The sequence below is a fragment of the Barbus barbus genome, assembly GCF_936440315.1.
Source record: "Barbus barbus genome assembly, chromosome: 28".
NCBI classification, from domain to species: Eukaryota; Metazoa; Chordata; class Actinopteri; order Cypriniformes; family Cyprinidae; genus Barbus; species Barbus barbus.
In genome coordinates, this window is record NC_136756.1 from 29726678 (window position 1) to 29748374 (window position 21697).

The following is a 21697-nucleotide window of genomic DNA, read 5'->3' on the forward strand; positions in this document are numbered from 1 at the left end:
CATCATGAAACCAGTGTCCAGGAGTAATAGACTGTATGATTACCACCTCAGACGTTGTGGAAAAAGTAATCAAGTTCATGTGAATTGAAAAAGTGCAGCTAAAATGGTTGGAAGGGAAATAAAGGAGCAGGAATAAAGTCATAAATGCCTGTATATGGTCTGATTGGCTGTATTTGTCCGTGATCCCGCAGGAATGGGCGTAAGCTTCCTAAAATAGCTCATGTTGTGAAAGTGAGCGCGATGGCTGCTGTGCTCCCGATAACGCGACAGATCGAGGAGATCAAACACGCTTCACACGGGCTCTGCATCTCTGAGCTTAATGACTGTCTGATATTTGATCGGCACGGTGTCTGGAAAACCTTCAACAGTTTGTTTCAACACAACAAAGCGATCATTATTTTTGTGAGGGTAAGAGAATCGTGTTCTATCGACTGTTTGAGGACGCTTTCTGAAGTTAAAACGTCTGGCTTGACTTTGCACGACCTTTTGCCAGAACATTAGCCTTTTCTTTATATTATGTGATGTAATATGTGACCCTGGACCACCAAACCAGTCTTAATAAAGCTGAATAAATAATCTTTGCATTGATGTATGGTTTGTTAGGATAGGACAATATTTGAAAATCTGGAATCTGAGGGTGCAAAAAAATCTAAATATTGAGAAAATCACCTTTAAAGTTGTTCAAATGAAGTTCTTAGCAATGCATATTACTAATCAAAAATTAAGTTTTGATATATTTATGGTAGGAAATGTACAAAATATCTTTATGGAACATGATCTTAATATCCTAATGATTTTTGTCATAAAAGAGAAATGTATAATTTTGATCCATACAGTGTATTGTTGGCTATTGCTACAGATATACCTGTGCTACTCATGACTGATTTTGTGCTGCAGGGTCAGACACATGTTATTTTCTGTATGTGATGTGTATTGATTCTCATATCCAAGTTTGTGATCATCATGCATGATTTTATCTCATGACCTTTAGAGTACAAAATGGGTTTTTTTTTAAACAAAGAGATTCTGTGACTTTTTTTTATATCTAATGCCTCATGGTTTTTAATTTATTTGTATTTTGGTTTAATTATGTTGCAGTGTTTGGCTCTTCTTGTACATTGCAAGAAATATTCTTCAAACAAAACTTCAGTTTCACAGCTATATTATGTCTATTCCAGATAATAATATTGTTTTCTCAAATATTTTACAGAACTTCTTGTGCTACACATGCAAAGAATATGTGGAGGATTTGGGCAAAATACCTCAGCAATTGTTGCAGGTGAGATGAGGATGTTAGGAAAATGCTGTTAAACTCTTTTGTCTGTAATATTTGGTTGAATATATTAATATAAAGGCAGAATAATGTTCAGTGTATGTGAAAAAAGGAACATCTTTTTTCCTTCTCTCACAAATGTAGGAATCGGATGTCAGATTAGTAGTGATTGGACAGTCATCATGGTGTCATATAGAGGTAGGATGGGTTTATTAATATATTGTTAAATTTGAAAAATATGAAAGGCTTGAAAATTTAGTCAAACAGTTGCTTATGGAAGTCTGTTTCCATGATGGGATGAACATAATAAAAAAGGGTTTCGAGATTTTTAATTCCCAGTTCATACTGTTTTTCTCTCTCTCACACAATTCTTAATGTTCTTTAATCTTGCAGTTTTTTTTTTCTTGATTAATCAAAAATCAACTTTTCACACAACGTTTCAGAATTTCAGTGGTTCGTATTCTTTATATTTAATATATATGGTATAAAAAAAATTTTTTTTATTGTACTTAATACATTATAATTTCAAAAAGACATTTGCAGTGGGTTTATAAAAGCTTTCTTTATGCACGTTTGAGCAGAGTTTGTGTTGTAGTTAGGATGATTCGAAACAATGAATCATGTTGATTCAGTTGATTCGAAGCTTCGAAAAGGTTTGTTTCTGCCATCACTACTTTTAATAGTGCAGTCGTGGCCTAATGGATAGAGAGTTGGACTTGTAACCTGAAGGTCGTGGGTTCGAGTCTCAGGTCCGGCAGGGATTGTAGGTGGGGGGAGTGAATAACCAACACTCTCTCCATCCTCAATACCACGACTGAGGTGAGACCCTTGAGCAAGGTACCGAACCCCCAACTGCTCTCCAGGCGCCACAGCATTGGCTGCCCACTGCTCCGGGTGTGTGTTCACTACTGAGTGTACACTTGGATGGGTTAAATGCAGAGCACTAATTCTGAATATGGGTCACCATACTTGGCCACACACCACTTCCCTTTCCCCTTAATTCCTATTTTACATCTTACGCTTCTGACTTTTTATTTCAGAATTCTGAGCTTGCATCATCTGTGAAATATAAACTAAGAATTGCGAGGAAAAATGTCCATAATGTGAGAGAAAAATTTGCAATTACCTGTTTAATAATTTTTTTAATCTAATTGCGAAAATGAGCTTCCATAGTTGTTAATGTTTACCAGTTTGAAAAACATATGAGCAAGATAAATATAACATGCAACACTGTGTCAGGTAGTTTTGATTGCAGCTGGAAGTTTGAGCAACTGCACGAAATCTGCATTGTTCCAGAGCTCTTAGTAAAAGGGGTATTGCTTGGGAAAAAATGAGACAAATTTATATTTTAGACCAACTCAGTTTTCTGAAACCAATCTAGCACTAGAAAGAAAGGGAGTTGAACAAAAGTTGAACACGCTTGCACTTGCCTTGAGAACATTTTCAATTATTGTTTTAGTAACGATTGTTCCCTTTCATAGGTTCACTCAATGCTGTGTAAGTTAAGACGCTTTGGGAAACGCCCCTGGGCGTGCCGATTGCCTGAAGCCCTTATAGAATGACGCCAATTCATTGGCTGATGGCGCGGATGCCGTCTTCGACGTTCTTACGTCGCCTCCTTAGGAGCAGTAGGAGCAGCGCCCCGGCTCATCACCCTCCGACCACGGTCTGGGGAACCCGCGGCCGACCATTGCCCCACCGGTGACAGGCCTGCCGCTTCAGCTCCATCGAGACGCTCCTGACTCTCGAGTCAGGTTGAGGAGAGTTTTCCGAGAAACCTCACGAGGCAGGGCCAGACCGTTCAAACGTTTCTGCCCGCCTCTAACACACTCCCCTCACTCAAATCTGTCACATCCGCCCAGCAGGTTTCGGTGTGCAGCAAACGGCCATCTTCAATCTCTTCCAGTGTGGCAGTCGGGAGACGCATCAGACGTTCTCCCCCTAATACCTGTTCCTTCATCACCTGTGGCTCGCGTGACGGGGTACATGTTCGGTTCTCTCCCACAGCCTACAGGCACGGATTCACTTTCTCCCATCTCTCAGGGGGTGTCATGTTATTGTCAGGACGGACAACATGGAGGTAGTATCCCATATAAATCACCAAGGGGGTTCATGGTCGCGCACCCTAAACAGGCATGCACGCCGTCTCCTCCTTTGGGCTCAGGACAAGTTCCTCTCCTTGAGAGCGGTTCACGTCCCGGGAGTCTTGAACCTCGCAGCCGACTGATTCCGGCAGTTCTATGCAGGGTGAAGGAGAGCGGTGTCCGTCTGCTACTTATAGCCCCGTTCTGGCCATCCCATACGTGGTTCTCGGAGCTGATTCCTCTTCTATATCGGCCCCCTTGGGAGATTCCGATCAGGCGGGACCTGCTCTCTCAGCTTCAGTGCAAGATCTGGCACCCTCAACCCGAGATCTGGAAGCTGTAGGTATGGCCCATCCAGGGCCACAGGTTTTTATTTCTGGTCTTCCTGCTGAGGTTCAGGAGACCATCGCTAGTGCCAGAGCCCCCTCCACTAGGAAGCTGTACTCTTCCAAATGGAAGGTCATTGAGTCTTGGTGTTTAGCCCACGCAGTGGACCCAGTTAGCTGCCCTATTGGTTCAGTGCTGGAGTTCCTGCAAGTGAAACTTGCGGCAGGCGCAGCTGCTGCCACCTTAAGGGTTTATGTTGCGGCCATCGCTGCTCGGAGAGAGCTGGATGAGGTTCCCCTGGGGAGACATCGGATGGTCTCTACGTTTATGCATGGTGTCCGGCATCTGAGACCAGGTGAGTTGGAGTTCCTTCTTGGGACTTATCTGTCGTCCTTGAGGGTCTAATGGTATTTGAGCCCTTAGAGTCAGTTCCAGAACGGATTCTGACTCTCAAGGTTACTCTTTTGTAGGCGCTAACGTCTTTAAAAAGAGTTGGGGACTTGCAAGCTCTCTCTGTCAGTGAGATGTGTATGGGCTTCGCCCCGGGTCTGGTCAAGGTGACCTTACGGCCTAGTAAAACTTAAAGGATTAGTTCACTTTTAAAAAAACTTTTGCTGATAATTTACTCACCCCCATGTCATCCAAGATGTCCATGTCTTTCTTTCTTCAGTCGAAAAGAAATTAAGGTTTTTGATGAAAACATTTCTCCATAAAATGGACTTCATTGGGATCCAAACGGTTCAAGGTCCAAATGACAGTTTCAGTGCAGCTTCAAAGGGCTTTAAACGATACCAGACGATGAATAAGGGTCTTATCTAGCGAAATGATCGGTCATTTCAAAAATAAATAAAAAAGTTTAAGTTTTATAAGCACAAATGCTCGCCTTGCTCTGTTCTGTGATGCGCGTTCGTGACGTCACGTAATACGCAATGACGTTGAAAAGGTCACGGTTGAGGTAGGCGGAAGTACCGAGTCAGTGTTTACAAATGTGCGGAAGGAGGACCATATACACATATTCAAATGTCTTTGTGTCAGTTTATCGTTTAAAATGCCCATTTCGTGTGCGCCTACTGACTCGGTACTTCCGCCTAAGTCAACTGTTTTCATCAAAAACCTTAATTTCTTTTCGACTGAAGAAAGAAAGACATGGACATCTTGGATGACATGGGGGTGAGTAAATTATCCGCAAAAGTTTTTTAAAAAGTGAACTAATCCTTTAAGGTTTTATCCGCATAGTTTCACTCTCAGGTGGTCACACTTCACTCTTTCCATCCTCCTCCCTTTTCTTCAGTTACTTGCGTAACCCTTGTTCTCTGAATAGGGAACGAGACGCTGCGTTTGCTGCCAAGCTCCTCACGCTGCCGACAGGGGCCTTTTCGGCAGAGAAACCTGAGGAGCAGATCGCCCGTTCGCCAGTATAAGGAGACGACGTAAGAACGTCGAAGATGGCATCTGCACCATCAGCCAATGAATTGGTGTGATTCTATAAGGGCTTCAGACAATCGGCACGCCCAGGGACGTTTCCCAAAGTGTCTTAGCTTACACAGCGCCTCGTTCCCTATTCAGAGAACAAGGGTTACGCGAGTAACCAGAGACGTTATAATAATACAAAACTACTCAAGATTGTCTTGTATCCTGTGATTTCTTTATGTTGTAGGCTTTCTGCTCCCTGACAGGCTATTCTCATGAAATATATGTTGATCCGGAGAGACAAATTTACAAAAAACTTGGAATGAGAAGAGGAGAGACATACATGGAGACACGTAAGAAACACTGAAGCAGTAGTGCTTGATTTTGTCCTTTTATGTGTTAAATGCCAAAAATAGTTGCTCTGGAGCAAGAGTGCGATTGTTGTAGAATTCAGTAATATTTTTAGACATCTTAAATTGACTGCATGAAAATAGAAGCTGCTTTTGTCATTGTATACACTTCTCTTGCTTTCTTTTGGATGTGAATGCCAAAGAATGTTGTGTTTGATTGAATGTGCATTTAGCTTCCAGCAGTCCGCATGTGAAATCCGGTTTACTCGTGGGGAGTCTGAGGAGCATGTGGCGTGCCATGACCAGCCCTGTGTTTGACTTCCAGGGAGATCCGCTGCAGCAAGGCGGAGCTCTGATCGTAGGCCCAGGTCACTCACACGCTTTCTGATTCTGCTTTTATTTCCATATCTTGACATGATCTAAACATTTTGTTTTATTTCTCAGGTCCAGAGGTTGATTTTGCCCATTTTGACATGAACCGGCTGGACCACATGCCCATCAACTGGTTGCTTCAGTTAGCTGGCCTTCCAACACTAGACTTCAGCGATTCGCCCAAAATCATTGATATCTAAAGGAAAAAAGAGCTGTTACGCCACGATGAAACTGCACTCGATGCTTGTAGCGGTCATAATGCAATGATGGTCTTTGGTTGAACTCTATAAGCTCAATATTGTTGTTGTATATAGTATTGTTTATATATATATTATGTTCAATAGGAACAAGCCATTCCACTGCTGGGGACCCTTGATTATATTTGTGTTACGTTACACATACTGCATATTTATTATATATATACAGTGGTGTGAAAAAGTGTTGGCCCCCTTCCTGATTTTTTTAAATTTTTTTGCATGTTTGTCACACTTTAATGTTTCAGATCATCAAACTAATTTAAATATTAATACACAAGTAAACACAACATGCAGTTTTTGAATGAAGTTTTTTATTATGAAAGGAAAACAAAATCCAAATTACTGCGTATTACATTACGCTGCATGGGTTAAAGTTCCGCCGGTGCCCGGATGTTGTGGCGCAGTGACGTCACTCGCAAGGCTTTTAGAAACTTGCCCTCGCTACGTCACTGGCAGGACAACGGGCTCAAATATACCTCGGTCTGCGGCGCATGGAGCCGATAGAAGCCGGACTATGCAGACTAAAGCGCAAATACTGCTTCCATCGCACGGTCGCGTCTGAAACGCCATCTTTTCGCGCGTAAAGAAGCGATGAAGCGCAAAAGCGAGCGACGGAGCGAGTCGAGGAAGAGACTCTGCGCGTCTCTGAGGCACCAGACCGACTCCAAGAGCGATATTTACCTTCGTATCACAGGTGAACAAACTAGAACGATTTTAAAGGTTAAACCGCCATCGAGTACTATCATACAAGTCCTGTCAGGGGGTTATTTGGCGGTTTATAGCACCGGATGGTCGCTTTAACATGAAACATGAGATCACATCACAAACTAAGTGCTGTTTATGTCGAGATAAGCGCTGATTATAGGTCAGGGTCACTCTTAGATGGCTTTATTAACTAGTAATGGTGTCTGTGTGGAGACGGAACGGTTTTCTTTGTTCTGTTTGCTGGATGTAACGTTAAATCACAGAAAGTGGATCAAAGCGTTCAGTCAAAGCAGAATGAGATTCTATTGGCTGATCGGCGCTTCTCTCCTAGCAACGGCTTGGACAGCGAGCCAATTGGAGTCGAGTGCTGCCTGCCGTTCGATTTAAATTCTGGAAGGAGGGGCTTAGTTTGATTGACGTGTCAGTGTTGCGTCCGTCAGCCAATCAGGAGACGGGAAAGGGTTAAAACTGCGCTGAACTTTATTCAGACTTCAGGCGAGAGAAAGATCGCTTGTGTGGCGTTATTTACACAATTTAAACGGAGGCATAATTCTAATTACATTTTTTTAAATGCAGGCTTCATTGCATAAAACAGGCTAAAATAAATAAAAATTCGATCCATTTCTTGAACTTGATTTCTTTATAAAGTCGACGGAAATTAGACTGTTTTGTTTGAATGTGTTGCCTTTAGAGTGAAGTGTTTTTAATATTAAGCTAATTTAAACCAAGACTAAATAATGCTCCGGAACAACGTTACAATAGAAACGTGCGATCTGTCAAACTGCATCGAGTTCATTAAAGGTGAGGCTCATATTTCTGTTTTCTTCTGAATAGTGCACATGTTTTGTTGTCTGAGAACTCACTTCCGGTACGCGGATTCAGATTCATTGACTCATACGTGTTTACATTCACTTCAGTCATTATGAGAGATTACCATATAGTTTGTTTTCTTGTGTTTTTCAGATCAGCTGTATTTTGCTATTCTTCATCAGAAGGTGAAGAGCACTCCTGAGAGACACTGTTTCTGCATCGATGAAGAGCTTTCCTATGAGAAGTAAGAGTGGAATTGTGCATTACTTCTTAATGCTGTCAAATAGCTCATGATTGGGGACATTAATACACTAAACACTATAAAGTATCATATTTGATGCATGAAAGGCCTCTAAATGTTCATCTCTCGATCATCATTGGATTGCTTTGCATTATATGTATATGCATACTAAGACATATTATTGGAGATGCTTTTATATCATTTATGTAAGTATCTGCTATACCGTTATAAGGATCTCATAGATTTACATTACGAGCCACAGAAGTGCATCGTATAAATATCAGCATTTGCACAAAATTGCATATTTCTGATTAAAACTGAGCCTTTTTTCCTCTTTATTCTCACTGTATCAAATTATGAGGCATAAACACCTGATGGATTGAATATTATGAAACACATGCACACATTTTTTTTAAATATTTTGTCTAAAAGTTCAATATTAAGTGTTTTCTTCCCCAAATCTGTTAAATATGCATGTTTTTTATTGATCGTACCAGACCTTTATCAATGACCTCTTCGATTTTTCTATTTGAACAGCTTCTATGCGGACTTCGGCCCGCTCAACCTGGCCATGTTTTATCGCTTCTGTTGCAAGCTCAACAAAAAGCTGAAGGTGATGACGCTTCATTACACTGTTCTAATAAATGCAGTATCTGCATGCATTGCATGTTATGTTTTTGTTTTATTTAAATGTTTAGTTTTGTATGTAAGATTTGTTTAAATGTGGTGTTTTTAAATGTGTGCTCTTCTAATTCAACAGTCTTGTGCTCTTGCAAAGAAGACCATTGTGTTTTATACCTGTGGTGACAGAAAGAAACAAGCCAATGCTGCGTATTTGATCGGCTCTTATGCTGTAAGTTTTCCCGTCCAGCTTTTTTAGCCCAAAAACTTGCCTGATGGGATGCTCAAATATATTTCTAATGGTTTTACATGTATATGCATGAACTTTGCATCTAGTTCTAGATTTTTAGGTGTAAAGAGTCACTCTTGTTTGTCCTCGTTTGTAGGTAATGCATCTACAGAAAACACCAGAAGAAGCGTACAGCCTTCTGGTCTCTCAAAATGCGTCTTATCTTCCTTTTCGGTAGTTGAAATCTATCCCCTTTATTTAAGAACATGCATTTTATGAGACTTTTAAATGTTTAAATCAGAAGCAATCTCCAAAAGCAATCCTTTGATCAATTTCTAGGTTTCTGTTCGTCTTTGATTTAATTTTTCATTGCATTCAACAGAGATGCATCTTTTGGATCTTGCATGTACAATCTGAATATCCTTGACTGTCTGCTGGCCGTTCACAAGGTAATCCAGAGTCTTTCTGAAGCTTCATCAGGCGTGTTTTCCGGTCCGCTGTTCCTGCTGATCGCATGTTGTGTGTTTCAGGCTCTGCAGTTCAGCTGGCTGGATTTCTCAGAGTTTAATGTGGAGGAATATGAACATTATGAGGTGAGTTTTCTCTGATATAGAATGGTAAAGCTTAAAGACCCGGTTTTCACAGACCGGGCTTACCTTAAACCAGGACTAGGCCTTCGTTAAATTAAGATAGTTAAGCAGCTTTTATAAAAATGTCTTGGAAGAGAACTTTACAGGTGTGTATCTTGAGACAGAACAACGGCACTGACATATTTTAAGATATGTCAGAGCAAGATTTTTTCAGTTGAGACAGCTCAAGCGTGCATTTTAGTCTGGGACTAACCTTAAGCCTTGTCTGTGAAACCTGGGAAAAGAGTTTAGCCACACACTGACAGTCTCAATGATGCTTTAATATCTTTTCCAGCGGGCAGAAAATGGAGATTTCAACTGGATAATTCCAGGGAAGTTTTTGGCTTTCAGCGGCCCTCATCCAAAGAGCAAAATTGAGAACGGTGCATATGGTTTGGCTTTCATTTACCATGGATTTACTGTAGTAACACTAACTGCATTGTGGTGTTTTATTAGAAATGTGGGTTTTTATATCAAATGTTTTATTATATTATTAGTTTAGACATTAAATGCATTAAAGGAATATAATTAGTTTTTTTGTGATTAAGCTATAGCATATGTGGATTTAGCCTATATTAAATGTTTTTAGACATACAAATACCTAAAAACCATATAGTTAAATTTTTACCATGGTATTGAGGTGTGATATGTGTGTGATTTTAACTGTGTTTATGATGATTTAAATGTATTGCTACTATGGAACACCAATGATTAATAAAAAAACAATTAAACTATTGATTTTGATAATGAACAAAAATCAAATATTGCTATCAAATGTGCATTTCTAAGAGACAGAAAAGTAATTTTAGGCCATTATTAATATTATCAGGTAGCACAAACCTGTTTCTTGATTTGAAACAATATTACACTAAACTAACTAAAAAATGTATTTTTCTATTCTTATTTATTTTAAGGACAATTAATGGTCTGGTTTCAACAACTTTCACTTTGGAGCAAAAATTTGGCTTTAAACTTGAAAGAAATAAAGATTTGACATTTATTGTGATGATTATTGATATTGACTGATTTGAGAAAATATATTTGGCCATATCGCCCAGCCCTAGCTTTGACTTTAGTCTGAGATGAGAGCTGGAATTATGTACAGATTTATATACTTTTCTCTCCCCCACCCCCTCTTCAGGATACCCTCTTCATGCTCCTGAAGCGTATTTCCCCTACTTCAGGAAGCACAACATCACCACCATCATCCGGCTCAACAAGAAAATGTACGACGCCAAGCGTTTCACAGACATGGGCTTCAAGCACCACGACCTGTTCTTTGTAGACGGCAGTACGCCCAACGACGCCATCGTCACCAAGTTCCTGAACATCTGCGAGAATGCTGACGGAGGCATTGCTGTCCACTGCAAAGGTTTGGGGTTTTCAAGCCTAAAATAGTCACGCGAAGACGTCATATCTTGAAAAATGTGCCTACATTACTCAGGCCTGCACAGAATCTTTCCTGTGTTGTTGTTTATTGATTTTGCATGTAAACCTTGCATGTTTTCTCACCTACATATGTTTTAGTTTTACATCTATTCATTTAGCATATACTTTTGTCCAACGCGACTGCAACAGGCGGTTCATCTACATGTGGTGTTGTAATCAGCATTTTGTTCTACACGTGAACACAAATCATTCACAAAAGTACACGCATCCCAACCTAGATACTTGTTTGGTTCAACTAATATGCTTTCAGCTACTAACACAATACCCGTATATTTAACCTAGGGCTGTCAAGCTATTTACATTTTTATTCTAATTAATTACATGATTAAGCTTATTAAACACACATCAATTTTGGATGTGAAATTACCCCAAAAAGATCATTTAAAGTCATTGTTGTGTTGGATGAGAAAACCATTCAATAGAGATTACAAAAGCATCAGAAAGAAATATTCTGATTCTGCATTGCATAAATTATATTAAATGGGTTTTAACTATGAGTACTGAAATCTGAAATTATTTTTTTTAAAAAGGAAATTAATAATTCAACTGATGGCTGATTCATTCAGAAACCAAGCAAGTGACTCTCTAATGAATGAGTCACTGAATCATTGACTCACTTGATTCATTCAGTAACGAATCACCGCTGTTTGTTGATTTAAAGACGCTCAACAGTTCTGCTGTTGCTTTGATTGGAACCATTTTCGTTTGCAAAATTAAGCAAAAACGGACAATGTTGACTATTGTCTAAAATTTAACCTCTTTTATTGAACTGCTGTATAAAATCAATATCACAGTTGCATTCATGCAGATATTGGGGAAAAACGGCACTCTTGCTGGTGTGATATTGCTAAACTGTCATATGATATAAATATCAGAGGCTAATTTATCTTTTGCGCTCATATCTTGAATTTTGGGCTTATTTAACTGCATTCTAATAGGCTTCATCACGCAATCAGTCATCCTGCATCATCAGAAACTGCATCAGTATAAGATGAAAGACAGGTTTTGACGGGGTGCTGTGTTAAATGCATTAATTATTACAACACATTAAATTGACAGCTGTACTTTAAAAAGCCATTCTGTATAAATCCACTTATAATTGTTGCATTAATTTTATTGCATGATTCAGCAAGTCCACCTCAGTTCATCAGTGGATGTGAGTCTTCCAGTGTCATGAAGTAGAGATATTAACAGGCCAAACCACCGTGTGTTTCAGCCGGTCTGGGCCGAACAGGGACTCTGATTGGCTGTTATATGATGAAACACTTCAGACTGACTGCAGCTGAAGCCATCGCGTGGATCAGGATCTGCAGACCCGGCTCAATCATCGGACCTCAGCAGAACTTCATCAATGAGTGAGTCTTCCACATGCACTTTGATTCAACGCAATATATCTGTGTGCCAATCTGTATTAGGCATGGGTGAAATGGGCTTAAACATGTATCACGATAATTCATGGTATTTATTGCGATAACGTTATCAATGAGTTTATCAAAAAGTATTATCTTTCCTATTTTTACTCTATAATGCTCACAACACCCTATTTTGGTTAATGTAATGACGGTTTAATTCATACTGGAAGCCAGGGGGCGCTCTTGCCTAGAAACACATATGCATCGCAGAAGTAATAGTACTGTCGACGCTCCCTGATATGGAGCTTTTCCAGTTATCGCTGAATAAAACAGAGAAATTTTAACTGATGAAACTTGAAGACCATAAACATACGATTGCACAAAGTGTAGGTTTATGGTTTGTGTTCTTCAAGCTATCTTGGGTATTTTTTTATAAGGAAAGTATATTTATAATACAATGCTAATTGACATAGCCTTTATCACTGTATATCATACTATCATTCTGTGATATAAAACAACGTCTGGTCACCAAGAATTTAATTTAAACACTCGATTATGATAAGTTAATTTGGAGAAAAGGCATGTGACTAAATGATATCTTTGTTGGGCAACAGGTTTGTAAACAGGCTCAAACACATGCAAATCTGTATCGCACACATGCTACTGTAGTTTATTTATTCAGACCGATTTGTTTTGTGCACTGTACAGCCCTGACCAAACCAGGTCTAGATTGTAGAAGGATCTCCTCATTAAGCGATAAACTCCTCCTCAGTTTCACATCCGCCACAGAAATGTCAACAACTAGACTTTATCGTTATTATGGCAGAAAGAATAATTCTGATCATGGGGAGATTTATCGCAAATGATAAGATATCGCCCATCCCTAATCTGCATAGGGTTTCTGCTTTTTAGAAGCCCTAATACTAATTAATACATGCCTTAATATAACAGAAAGCAGGCGAGTCTGTGGGAAGAAGGTGATTTGCACCGGCAAAAAATAAATGAGCAGGAAAACGGCTCAAGTAAAACGGCAGTGGCTGGAATCCTGTCTGGAGTGGAAGATATTTCCATTAATGGTACAAACAAGAACATTTCACAGAGGAGAACTGCTTCTGAAACTGTGAGTAAATCTATTTATTCTGGAACATCTCAGTTTGTGTGTCTGTTTTGCCTAACAGCGTAAAGTTTAGTGCACTTTGCTGAATTATATGGCCAAGAACTGCCCACTTGCATAGGAAAATAGGATGTTTTTGTTTTTGCGATTGCTAACCAGGTTGTGTTTTTCATTGGTTAGCACACTGAGGAAGAGGAGGAGGAGGAGTGTGGAGGACTCACACAAGGCGACAAACTAAGAGCTCTGAAGAGTAAGAGGCAGTCCAGAGCGTCCACAGGTTCAATATCGTAAGTTTTTCTCTGTTACATCACTCTTCTGTCCATCCATATACATGTAGCCATCGAGACCTGACGGTACGAGTCCACTAGTGTGGAAGAAATCTGCTCCTGACCCTTCATTATAGTCCGAGATTGATTTCAATACACAGTTAATAAAGTCATATTTTATCAGGATTTCAGAATTATTAATTTTACAATGATTTCAAATCAAAGCCTATATTTCACATTCCCAAGTTTCAATGGCAATTTATTAGACTCTTGTAATCTTTGGTTTTTGCAAACTACGTTTGAAATCTGAATTCAAGATGATGTAGCAAATTAACCCAATTTTAAGCCTGACGTGAAACCGTTTGTTGAATCTTTGGAAAATCTGAAAATATAGTCTGATATAGTGAGAATATGGAGGAAAAAAACGGCTCAGTTTTATTCAGTGACTCAAACAATATGAATTTGCTGCAGATGCTGATAATTATGATTAAATTCTGATGCTTGTAATGTAAATCAATGAGATCTTTATAACAGGACAGCAGATACTGACATAAATTATTTAAATATCAGCGGTCACTCTATATCTCCAATAATATGTCTCAGTAAGATGAGATTGAAATGATCCAAACATATAATGCAATGCTGATTGAGAGAAATAAACGCTCCTCAGAAGATCCTGATGATCAGATTTGAGACGCACTGATTTTTCTAAAAAACTGATTGCTGGAGAATCAAGTAAAGCTGAGCTGCTTCAGTCCAGTAAGAGTTCATCTGGAAATATGACTGCAGTTATTCTGACATTTACTTGATTAAAAAGTGACCCTTTACACCTAAAAGAGTCTAAACTATCAATCAGATGACAGAAGTATGGATTAGATTGTGTGCAACAGCAACATTTTGATATTTGTTTATCATTTAGAGGCCTAGTAGCTCATTTAGTAGCTTTATAGGGTTGAGAACTAAATCCGCCAGCATTTAAAATAAACACAGCAATCTGTACACCAGTGGACATGTACCGTATGGAGAGAGTAGCGTGTTAGACACTCATCCAGTCGGATCACATGCATATGTAGTGGTTTTCTCGTGATGATGGATGTTTAAGTGTTTGCATGATATGTTAGACTAACTGCATGAGTTAAAAACATCAGTCTTCCTGTTAGTGATTGTGCCGGCGAGACCAGAGACTCCAAAAGCCTTTTATCACACGGCAGGCGAATGGTAGTAAAGTGCTGCAGTTTGCTGGGCTCGCTGTGGCCCGACTGTTGTGTGCCGTTGAAATGGTAGCAGAAAGACAGGGCTTGAGAGACACCCGTCAGGTAAGTCCTGAGACGTCATCATGTGCGAATATGCGGCTGCTGCAGGGCTTCATTTCATCTCGTGCCTTTTGTTTTTAACATTTAGACTCATTCTGCTTCCCCGTTCGCTGAGAATCAGCGTTTTTAAAGCCAAGACTCTTTTTGGAAAGTGCATAGCAGGGGTGGGCGATATGGCCAAAAATATCACATCACGATCAATTTATTTATTTATTTTAAATATCACGATTCTTTTTCGTGTTGGTTTTACTATTTTGCAAGTTGTCTGAGTATTACAGCCAAACTAAGTTATAAAAACACAGCCTTTCAAGGTAACAAAAGTATAAAAAAAAGAATGGCGGATATTTAGGCCAAAGTGGGCGAAGATAAAAATCTTTGTCATTATTTTAGGTTTGTTATTAAAAAAATACAAATAATACATATACACATAATAAAACAAAGTGTAGGTAAATAGGTGTATTTATCAGCAGCATTCAAGAAATTGAATTTACAAATATAAAAATAAAACACTATGTAGATTGATTCCTATTAAAGCAACTGTATTAACGTTTTATGCCTTTAATGACAGTCGGCTGCATGTTTGATACTGTACCTTTAAGAGCTGAACGCATCTAATATAGAGGCATCTTACAAGGGTAAATAAAGACCTGGGGCCGGTTGCATAAACCATTTAGACTAGTCTTAAGTTAGTCATCTAATATTTATTTAATTTTTTTTTTTTCAGTTATGAAAAGGTAGATTGGTTTTATTTGTATTGGAAAAGCAGCTGCTAGTTGGTCAAACTAGTTCTTAAGACACAAGCTAAGTGTCCATTTAAAAACAATGGGTATAAGGGTAATATTTTATGTATTTGAGGTCTTAGATGTGGGAAAGAGAGTAAAGGGAGAGAGGGCACACATGCACTTTAGGTCAGCATTGCCGTCTAATCAGCCAATATTGTCTTAAATAACCTGCATAGCACTTCATCTTTGGGATTTTGACCAAATATATTCAATCTTGATTTTTGTCAAATGTTGCAACAATTTGTTTTGTTGTTGTGAAAAATGACAGATTTAGACATATAATGTAATAACAAATATTAAAAAAATGCCTTTAAAGTAACTACAAATGAGCGTGTAAAGCAAATATCTTTAAAAGAAATTCCTTGTGGCGCATGTTCTCACCTTTTTTCCTCCTTACCTGTGCATCTCTGAAAGTGTTTATGGGGTCACGACAAAAGTCTCACCATAACTGTGTTTTTCCTGTTAGATGCATGTAGAAATCTACCTTCACATTGTTTTCAGCCCTTATTGTCTAACAAACATGCATGATCTTCTCAAAGTAGATGTTCTAACGAAGTATTTCACAAAGTCTTTGCTTTGCACGATGTTGTTGGATGATGTTTGTGCTTGATTTGTCATGCATGAAGTGTATTAACTGCTTTGTGTTGTTGTAACACACTGTGGTCAGTTTGCTTTGATCGTCTTTTTCATTTGCACTGCAGACTGGATCTGATCTCAGACGGCGAATAGATTCAGTTTACAATTGGAAACAGTTTCTGTCTAGTAGGCTTAAGCTTTGTGATATTAAAGTGCCAATAAAGAGCATTTACTCCCTTTTTTGCACTACTGCAGTGATGATCAAAAAACCTGAAAAAGGTCCATAAACCCTTATGATGCATTCAAATCCGGAAAAAAAATGCAGTTTTTAAGAAGGAATGAAACTTTGCAGATACTTTAAGATCTTCAAAATACCCATTTATGTTTTCAGATTTTTTACAGTTATTTTGTATGAGATATAACCTTTAAAATAAATGTTACACATTTCATGTTCAGGTCATTTTGACCCGGGGATGTATAGAGTACCATTAGGTGTCAAAAATAGTTTCATTAAAATTATTTATGATGTTATATGTGTCAAAAAAATTTTGTAAAATATATTTAGCCTTTACCTCATATCTCCAACACTTTTGGGACTGAATTTTGTTGATGAGCATGAATGTATACCTCTATTGACGAACCATATGATTGCAGCATGAAAAATTAATCACTTTTTTTCATCTAGAAGTGAAAGTTTATGCGAGTAAAATTAACTTATTTTGTTAGAAATAAATGTTTTAAATTCAAAAGATTTTATTAAATTCCATTCGTTGCATTGGGGTTAATGCTGGTAATTATCAGATTCTTATACATTTCATACAATATCTACATAATTTCTCATCAATACTGAAAAGAAATATAAATATATACTCTAGTGAAAAATAAATGTACTTATGTATTTGAAATATATTTATAGTATACTACAAATACATTTTCATATTTATGTACTTAATAAAATGCCCTGCAGTTGTACTTTTAGTACACTAAACTGGAATACTAAAAGTCTGTTAAATTGGAACAACTAATTTTGTACTTGATGCACTTTAATTATGTGGAAGTAGTGCTGAAGTCCAATTAAAGACATACTTGGTATATTTGATTGTGCTAAAGTGGAACTATTGCAAGTATACTTTGGTACACTTTAAATATTTTGCATTTAAAGGGCAATATTATACAATCATCATTAAAATTGACATTAAAAAGCATTTTAGGCTTACTAATAAGACATGTGCATTGTGCACCAGTAATACTCCAAATAAAGTTTAATTAACAATTTTATATCCGTATGTCTGGAGTTATCTGTCAGTAAATATGTTAATAGTTTTGAACTATACTTTGTATGAAATAAAATGTATTTTAAATATAACTTTTTACCAGGGTATATAAGGGGTAAATGCAGTAATAACATGACAACATTCACTCATTAATGAAAAATTGCTGAACAAATACAGTATGGTTTTAGTTGGGAAAACATTAATTGTGAAATAGTTGAATGCATTATGAGGGTTAAAACACATGGTCCTGATTCCTGCTGTGATCTCAGTGTGAACAGGCAGAAGTGGAGTGAATGTGGATTACTCGCGCTACAGAGATCCATCCGGTGTGCGGTGGGAAAAGACGAGTCTCCTGTCTTCCTTCCTTGTTGTTTTTGTTCTGAATTTCGCCCCTGTGTCTAGACGGCCGCTAGCCATGCTGCTCTCTGCTCTCTGTAGCGTTGTCTTCTGCTGGATGTTGTTTGGCTTCCCTTCCATCCATTACTGTATAGACGGGGTGGGATTGTAAATGCTTTCTCCCGTCACTCTCTTAGCCCGTCTCTGGACTGCAACGCTGTAAGTGTCTCGACGGATAATCCTTTACAAATATCACAGGCTTCTGACAACCCTTAATCTGAGATCAAGCATCAAATAATGCTAACAATTTATATAACGCGGTTAGTTAGTGATGGCTGTACTTTTGCCCAATTTTTGCTTTTAAATTGTCAAGTAATCAGCGTTTGAGCCAATTATGTCCTGTGGTAATGAACATAGATCTAACGTGTATTAAACGCAGAATGTCCTTTAACTTCACAGGAGGAGTGTTGCTGTGCTCCTTTGAGATCAGATTAATTTGTGAAGCTTCAGTTTGGATGTGTTGAGTTTTACCAGGGTAAACATCACGTGGCTTGATTTTGTCAGTCTTTGCTGTCTGTCGGTGCATTAACTGCATTTTGTGAATATTGTCATGCATTGATAATTATATTTTGCTCTCCTTATCTGTCCTTACTTTATAACACTGCACACAATCCAATCTTTAATTCAGTAAAGATATGAGCAGTATCTCACATGCTGCTGGATGATTTTTGATGTATGTACGTGTGTTTGCTGTCGGAGGACGATGATCTGGATGATCAAGGGTTTTCTCTCTCCATCCAATCGTCTTATAAAGTTTTTCTGCGTCATGTAACTCATTTGAGGCTTTACAGGATGATTTTGAATCAAATGCTACACATGTGAACAGATGTGATTGTAATATGTGTAACGGGAGGGATGTCGAATCATTCTGCATGTGACGCTCTGTCTATGCATCAGAGACACAAACGCATCTAATGCCTGTCCTTTTATTTATTTATTTATTTTGTCCTATTGTATGTTTTCATCACACTGAACTTTTGTTTTATCTGCAGGTTAGAAGAAAATACAATTCACTCCAAATCAACATCAAGGTCATTAAGGTAACTTTTCTTTTTTATTTAAATATTTTTTTAATGCATAAAGGTAACTTTAGTTTTTTCATGGACTTATTTTATATTCAATATTTTTTTATTCTATCTATATATTTGTTGTATGTATGTGTGTTGTGTGTATGTGTGTTGTGTGTATGTGTATATATAGTAATGACTATCATTGTTTTTTTTTTATTGTTTAACAGAATTATTCTGCAATTACGTGTGCAGGATTGTAAATCTGTCATATAATCTGTAAAATATCTTCCATATAGCTCAGATAAAAGGAAAAGGACTCGGGCTTCTCTTGGATCCATCAGGGCCACTAGGTAGGTATTTCACTGAGTTTTTAAGCCTTTTGCATTAAAATCAGTAAAGCGACTTGAGCAAGTCTGACGTTCATATTCACGGTTGACGTTTTCCTTTCACAGCCCTTTACATTCAAGGCTCGCTAAATCTTTATGCAGCTTGCACGTAATGGCCTGTGAAAAGGATCATGTGTTTTCTGACGTTAGCGCTGGCTCAGTGGCCAACAGTAATTTCATCAAGCAGTCGAACTTAAAGCACTTAAGCCACGCGGCCCAGAGATCCTCCTCTGCCGTTTCACTGCAGCTCTATGGCCACAGTCTGAGTTCCCTCAGCTCAGTAAGTGTGAAGCGGCCCTTGTGATCCGGGCTCTTACGCCCAACCGTCCCGTCTTCAGCTCTCCTGCATGACTCTGACGGGCAGAGCGGGCGTCTCTCGTCTTTGCTTGCACACTGTCCTCTGCTGATGGATGATTCATGTTAAACGACTCTTTCAAAATCCCAATCGCTCTCGGTCTGCGAGCATGACTCTGAGCCGTTTACACCTGGTTGTAACGTGCGTCTCGGATGCATCTGATTTATGTGTGAATATATTTAGGATTTAAAAGTTGCATGCCAATGCAAAGTTTAAAATCCTAGTTTCAGCATAGAAGTTTGATTACCATTTTTATGTTCACCAAACTGGATCAAAATATTAATTAATCAAAAATACAGTAAAAAATGTGAAATATTATTAAAGTTTAAATCAGCTGTTTTCTATGTGAATATCAGTTAAGATGTAATTTATTTCTGTGATCAAAGCTGTATTTTCATAATAATATACTGATTTACTGCTCAACAAACATTGTTGTGCTGCACAATATTTTTGGTGGAAACTGTGATACACTATTTTTCAGGATTCTTTCATGACTAAAAAGTTCAAAAGAACAGCATTTATTTGAAATAGAAATCTTTTGATCAATTTAATGTATTGATGAATAACAGCTCTCTTGAAAGGCAGTTTTATCACGATTTCCACATAAATATTGTGCAGCACAACTGTTTTCAACATAGATAATAATCAGAAATGTTTGTTGAGCAGTAAATCAGTATATTATAATGATTTCTGAAGATCATGTGACACTGAAGACTGGAGTAATGATGCTGAAAATACAGCTTTGATCACAGAAATAAATTACATCTTAACTGATATTCACATAGAAAACAGCTGATTTAAACTTTAATAATATTTCACGTTTTTACTGTATTTTTAATGCAGCTTTGAGCAGAAGAAGCTCCTCACAAAAACCTTAACAAATGAGACGTGAATACCAGCTGTGAACGCGCCTTTATTCTGAAACCGTAACCGGGTCAGAGATTAGTCTCATCTTACTCAGTAGTTTTAACGGTTTTTATCTTTTCACCGCCTTGCCAACCTTACCTGTAATAGACGATCTCTGTCCAGAAGAAGGAAAGTGCTTCATGCAATGCCATCGGTGCGCTTTCAGAGACCATGGTATCAGATTTCCTCCTTTAACTTCTTTCTGCTTTGTAATTCTAAAGCGTTTCTCAGCATCTGTCTGAGTTTAGAGCATGTGCATGAGTGCTGCTCGTCGTTCTGCACGTATGGGTTTGGTCTGTAATGTATTTCTTGTTTTACAGTAACCCCATCTCCAAAGCTCGAGCTCCTCTCCTGCGCTGAAACCCGCCGTGGATCCAAAGACCAACATCACAGCACTATCATCACTCCAGTTTTACTTCATGGTTTTGTCTAAACCATATTCAAACTGTTTATTGAGAAATCAGATGTTAACCATTTTTATTTGATCAAGAGAAAGCAATGTTTATTTTTAGATCAGAGAGATATGTGAAGTTTGACTTTTTATGCCACTGTAAATATCATGAGTGTCAGACGCTGCATTGTTACTAAATCTGTAATGTTTTTGTTTTTTAAATACTGTATTGAGTGCTTTATTAATACAGAAATCAGACTGTAAATGAATGTGAATCATGACTGAAAGCTGTATATAGGCTGGAGTTGGATTAGACTAAAGGACTGTTTTTGTTTGTTTGTTTGTTTTTACTGTTATACCTTTATTTTGATGACCCAGTTTAAATCATGATTATTTCACGTGTAAATATATGATAGGAAAGGATTTGAGTCTTATCTCTTTTAATAAATCCTTTCTGCTATTGCAAATGTAGTTCTTGAATAAGCGTCATTATTGTTTACTCGCATTTAGAAAGAAAATAAGCATTTATCTAAAATAAGTTAATAAAACTATATATAGACAACAACTAGTAAAGAAAACCATAGCATATGAGCTTGATTAAGTTTCGCGCCACCGCCGCCTTTCCCTTTAAATCGATGTAACATTATGCGCGGGAGACTTTAAACTACAGGAAGTACCGCCTGTCTCGGGGTTGCCAGGTGCTCTCAACAAAACACGCCTAATTAATAATCTTTGCCTTCGAGGGGGTCCCCGGTAAAAATAAATAAATAAAACAAAAAATCGCGTTCCGGGGGGTAAGACACGTTTTCCGGCGGGGTA

The 21697-nt window shown here is 38.1% G+C and overlaps 2 protein-coding genes across 5 annotated transcripts; both read left to right on the forward strand.

Annotated features, from left to right (window-relative positions):
• The first annotated feature begins 226 nt into the window (after nucleotides 1-226).
• prxl2c (peroxiredoxin like 2C) lies at nucleotides 227-6371 on the forward strand. The gene is made up of 6 exons (XM_079381866.1): nucleotides 227-408; nucleotides 1211-1279; nucleotides 1418-1471; nucleotides 5342-5447; nucleotides 5678-5812; nucleotides 5889-6371. The coding sequence occupies exons 1-6, from the start codon at nucleotides 241-243 to the stop codon at nucleotides 6014-6016; spliced, it is 660 nt and encodes a 219-aa protein (XP_079237992.1). The 5' UTR covers nucleotides 227-240; the 3' UTR covers nucleotides 6017-6371.
• A 94-nt stretch (nucleotides 6372-6465) lies between these two features.
• cdc14b (cell division cycle 14B) lies at nucleotides 6466-21350 on the forward strand. 4 transcript variants are annotated; one of them, XM_079381868.1, is made up of 16 exons: nucleotides 6469-6767; nucleotides 7742-7832; nucleotides 8367-8442; nucleotides 8590-8682; nucleotides 8837-8913; nucleotides 9062-9128; nucleotides 9210-9272; nucleotides 9604-9691; nucleotides 10450-10680; nucleotides 11974-12112; nucleotides 13061-13229; nucleotides 13404-13510; nucleotides 18823-18870; nucleotides 19137-19190; nucleotides 19293-19506; nucleotides 20808-21348. In XM_079381868.1, the coding sequence occupies exons 1-16, from the start codon at nucleotides 6665-6667 to the stop codon at nucleotides 20808-20810; spliced, it is 1623 nt and encodes a 540-aa protein (XP_079237994.1). In that variant the 5' UTR covers nucleotides 6469-6664; the 3' UTR covers nucleotides 20811-21348. The 4 variants fall into 4 exon arrangements, with proteins under 4 accessions (XP_079237996.1, XP_079237994.1, XP_079237997.1 ...); XM_079381869.1 differs by having other exon boundaries at nucleotides 6528-7579; nucleotides 20808-21350; XM_079381870.1 differs by lacking the exon at nucleotides 19293-19506 and having other exon boundaries at nucleotides 6466-6767; nucleotides 20808-21350.
• Nucleotides 21351-21697: the final 347 nt, after the last annotated feature.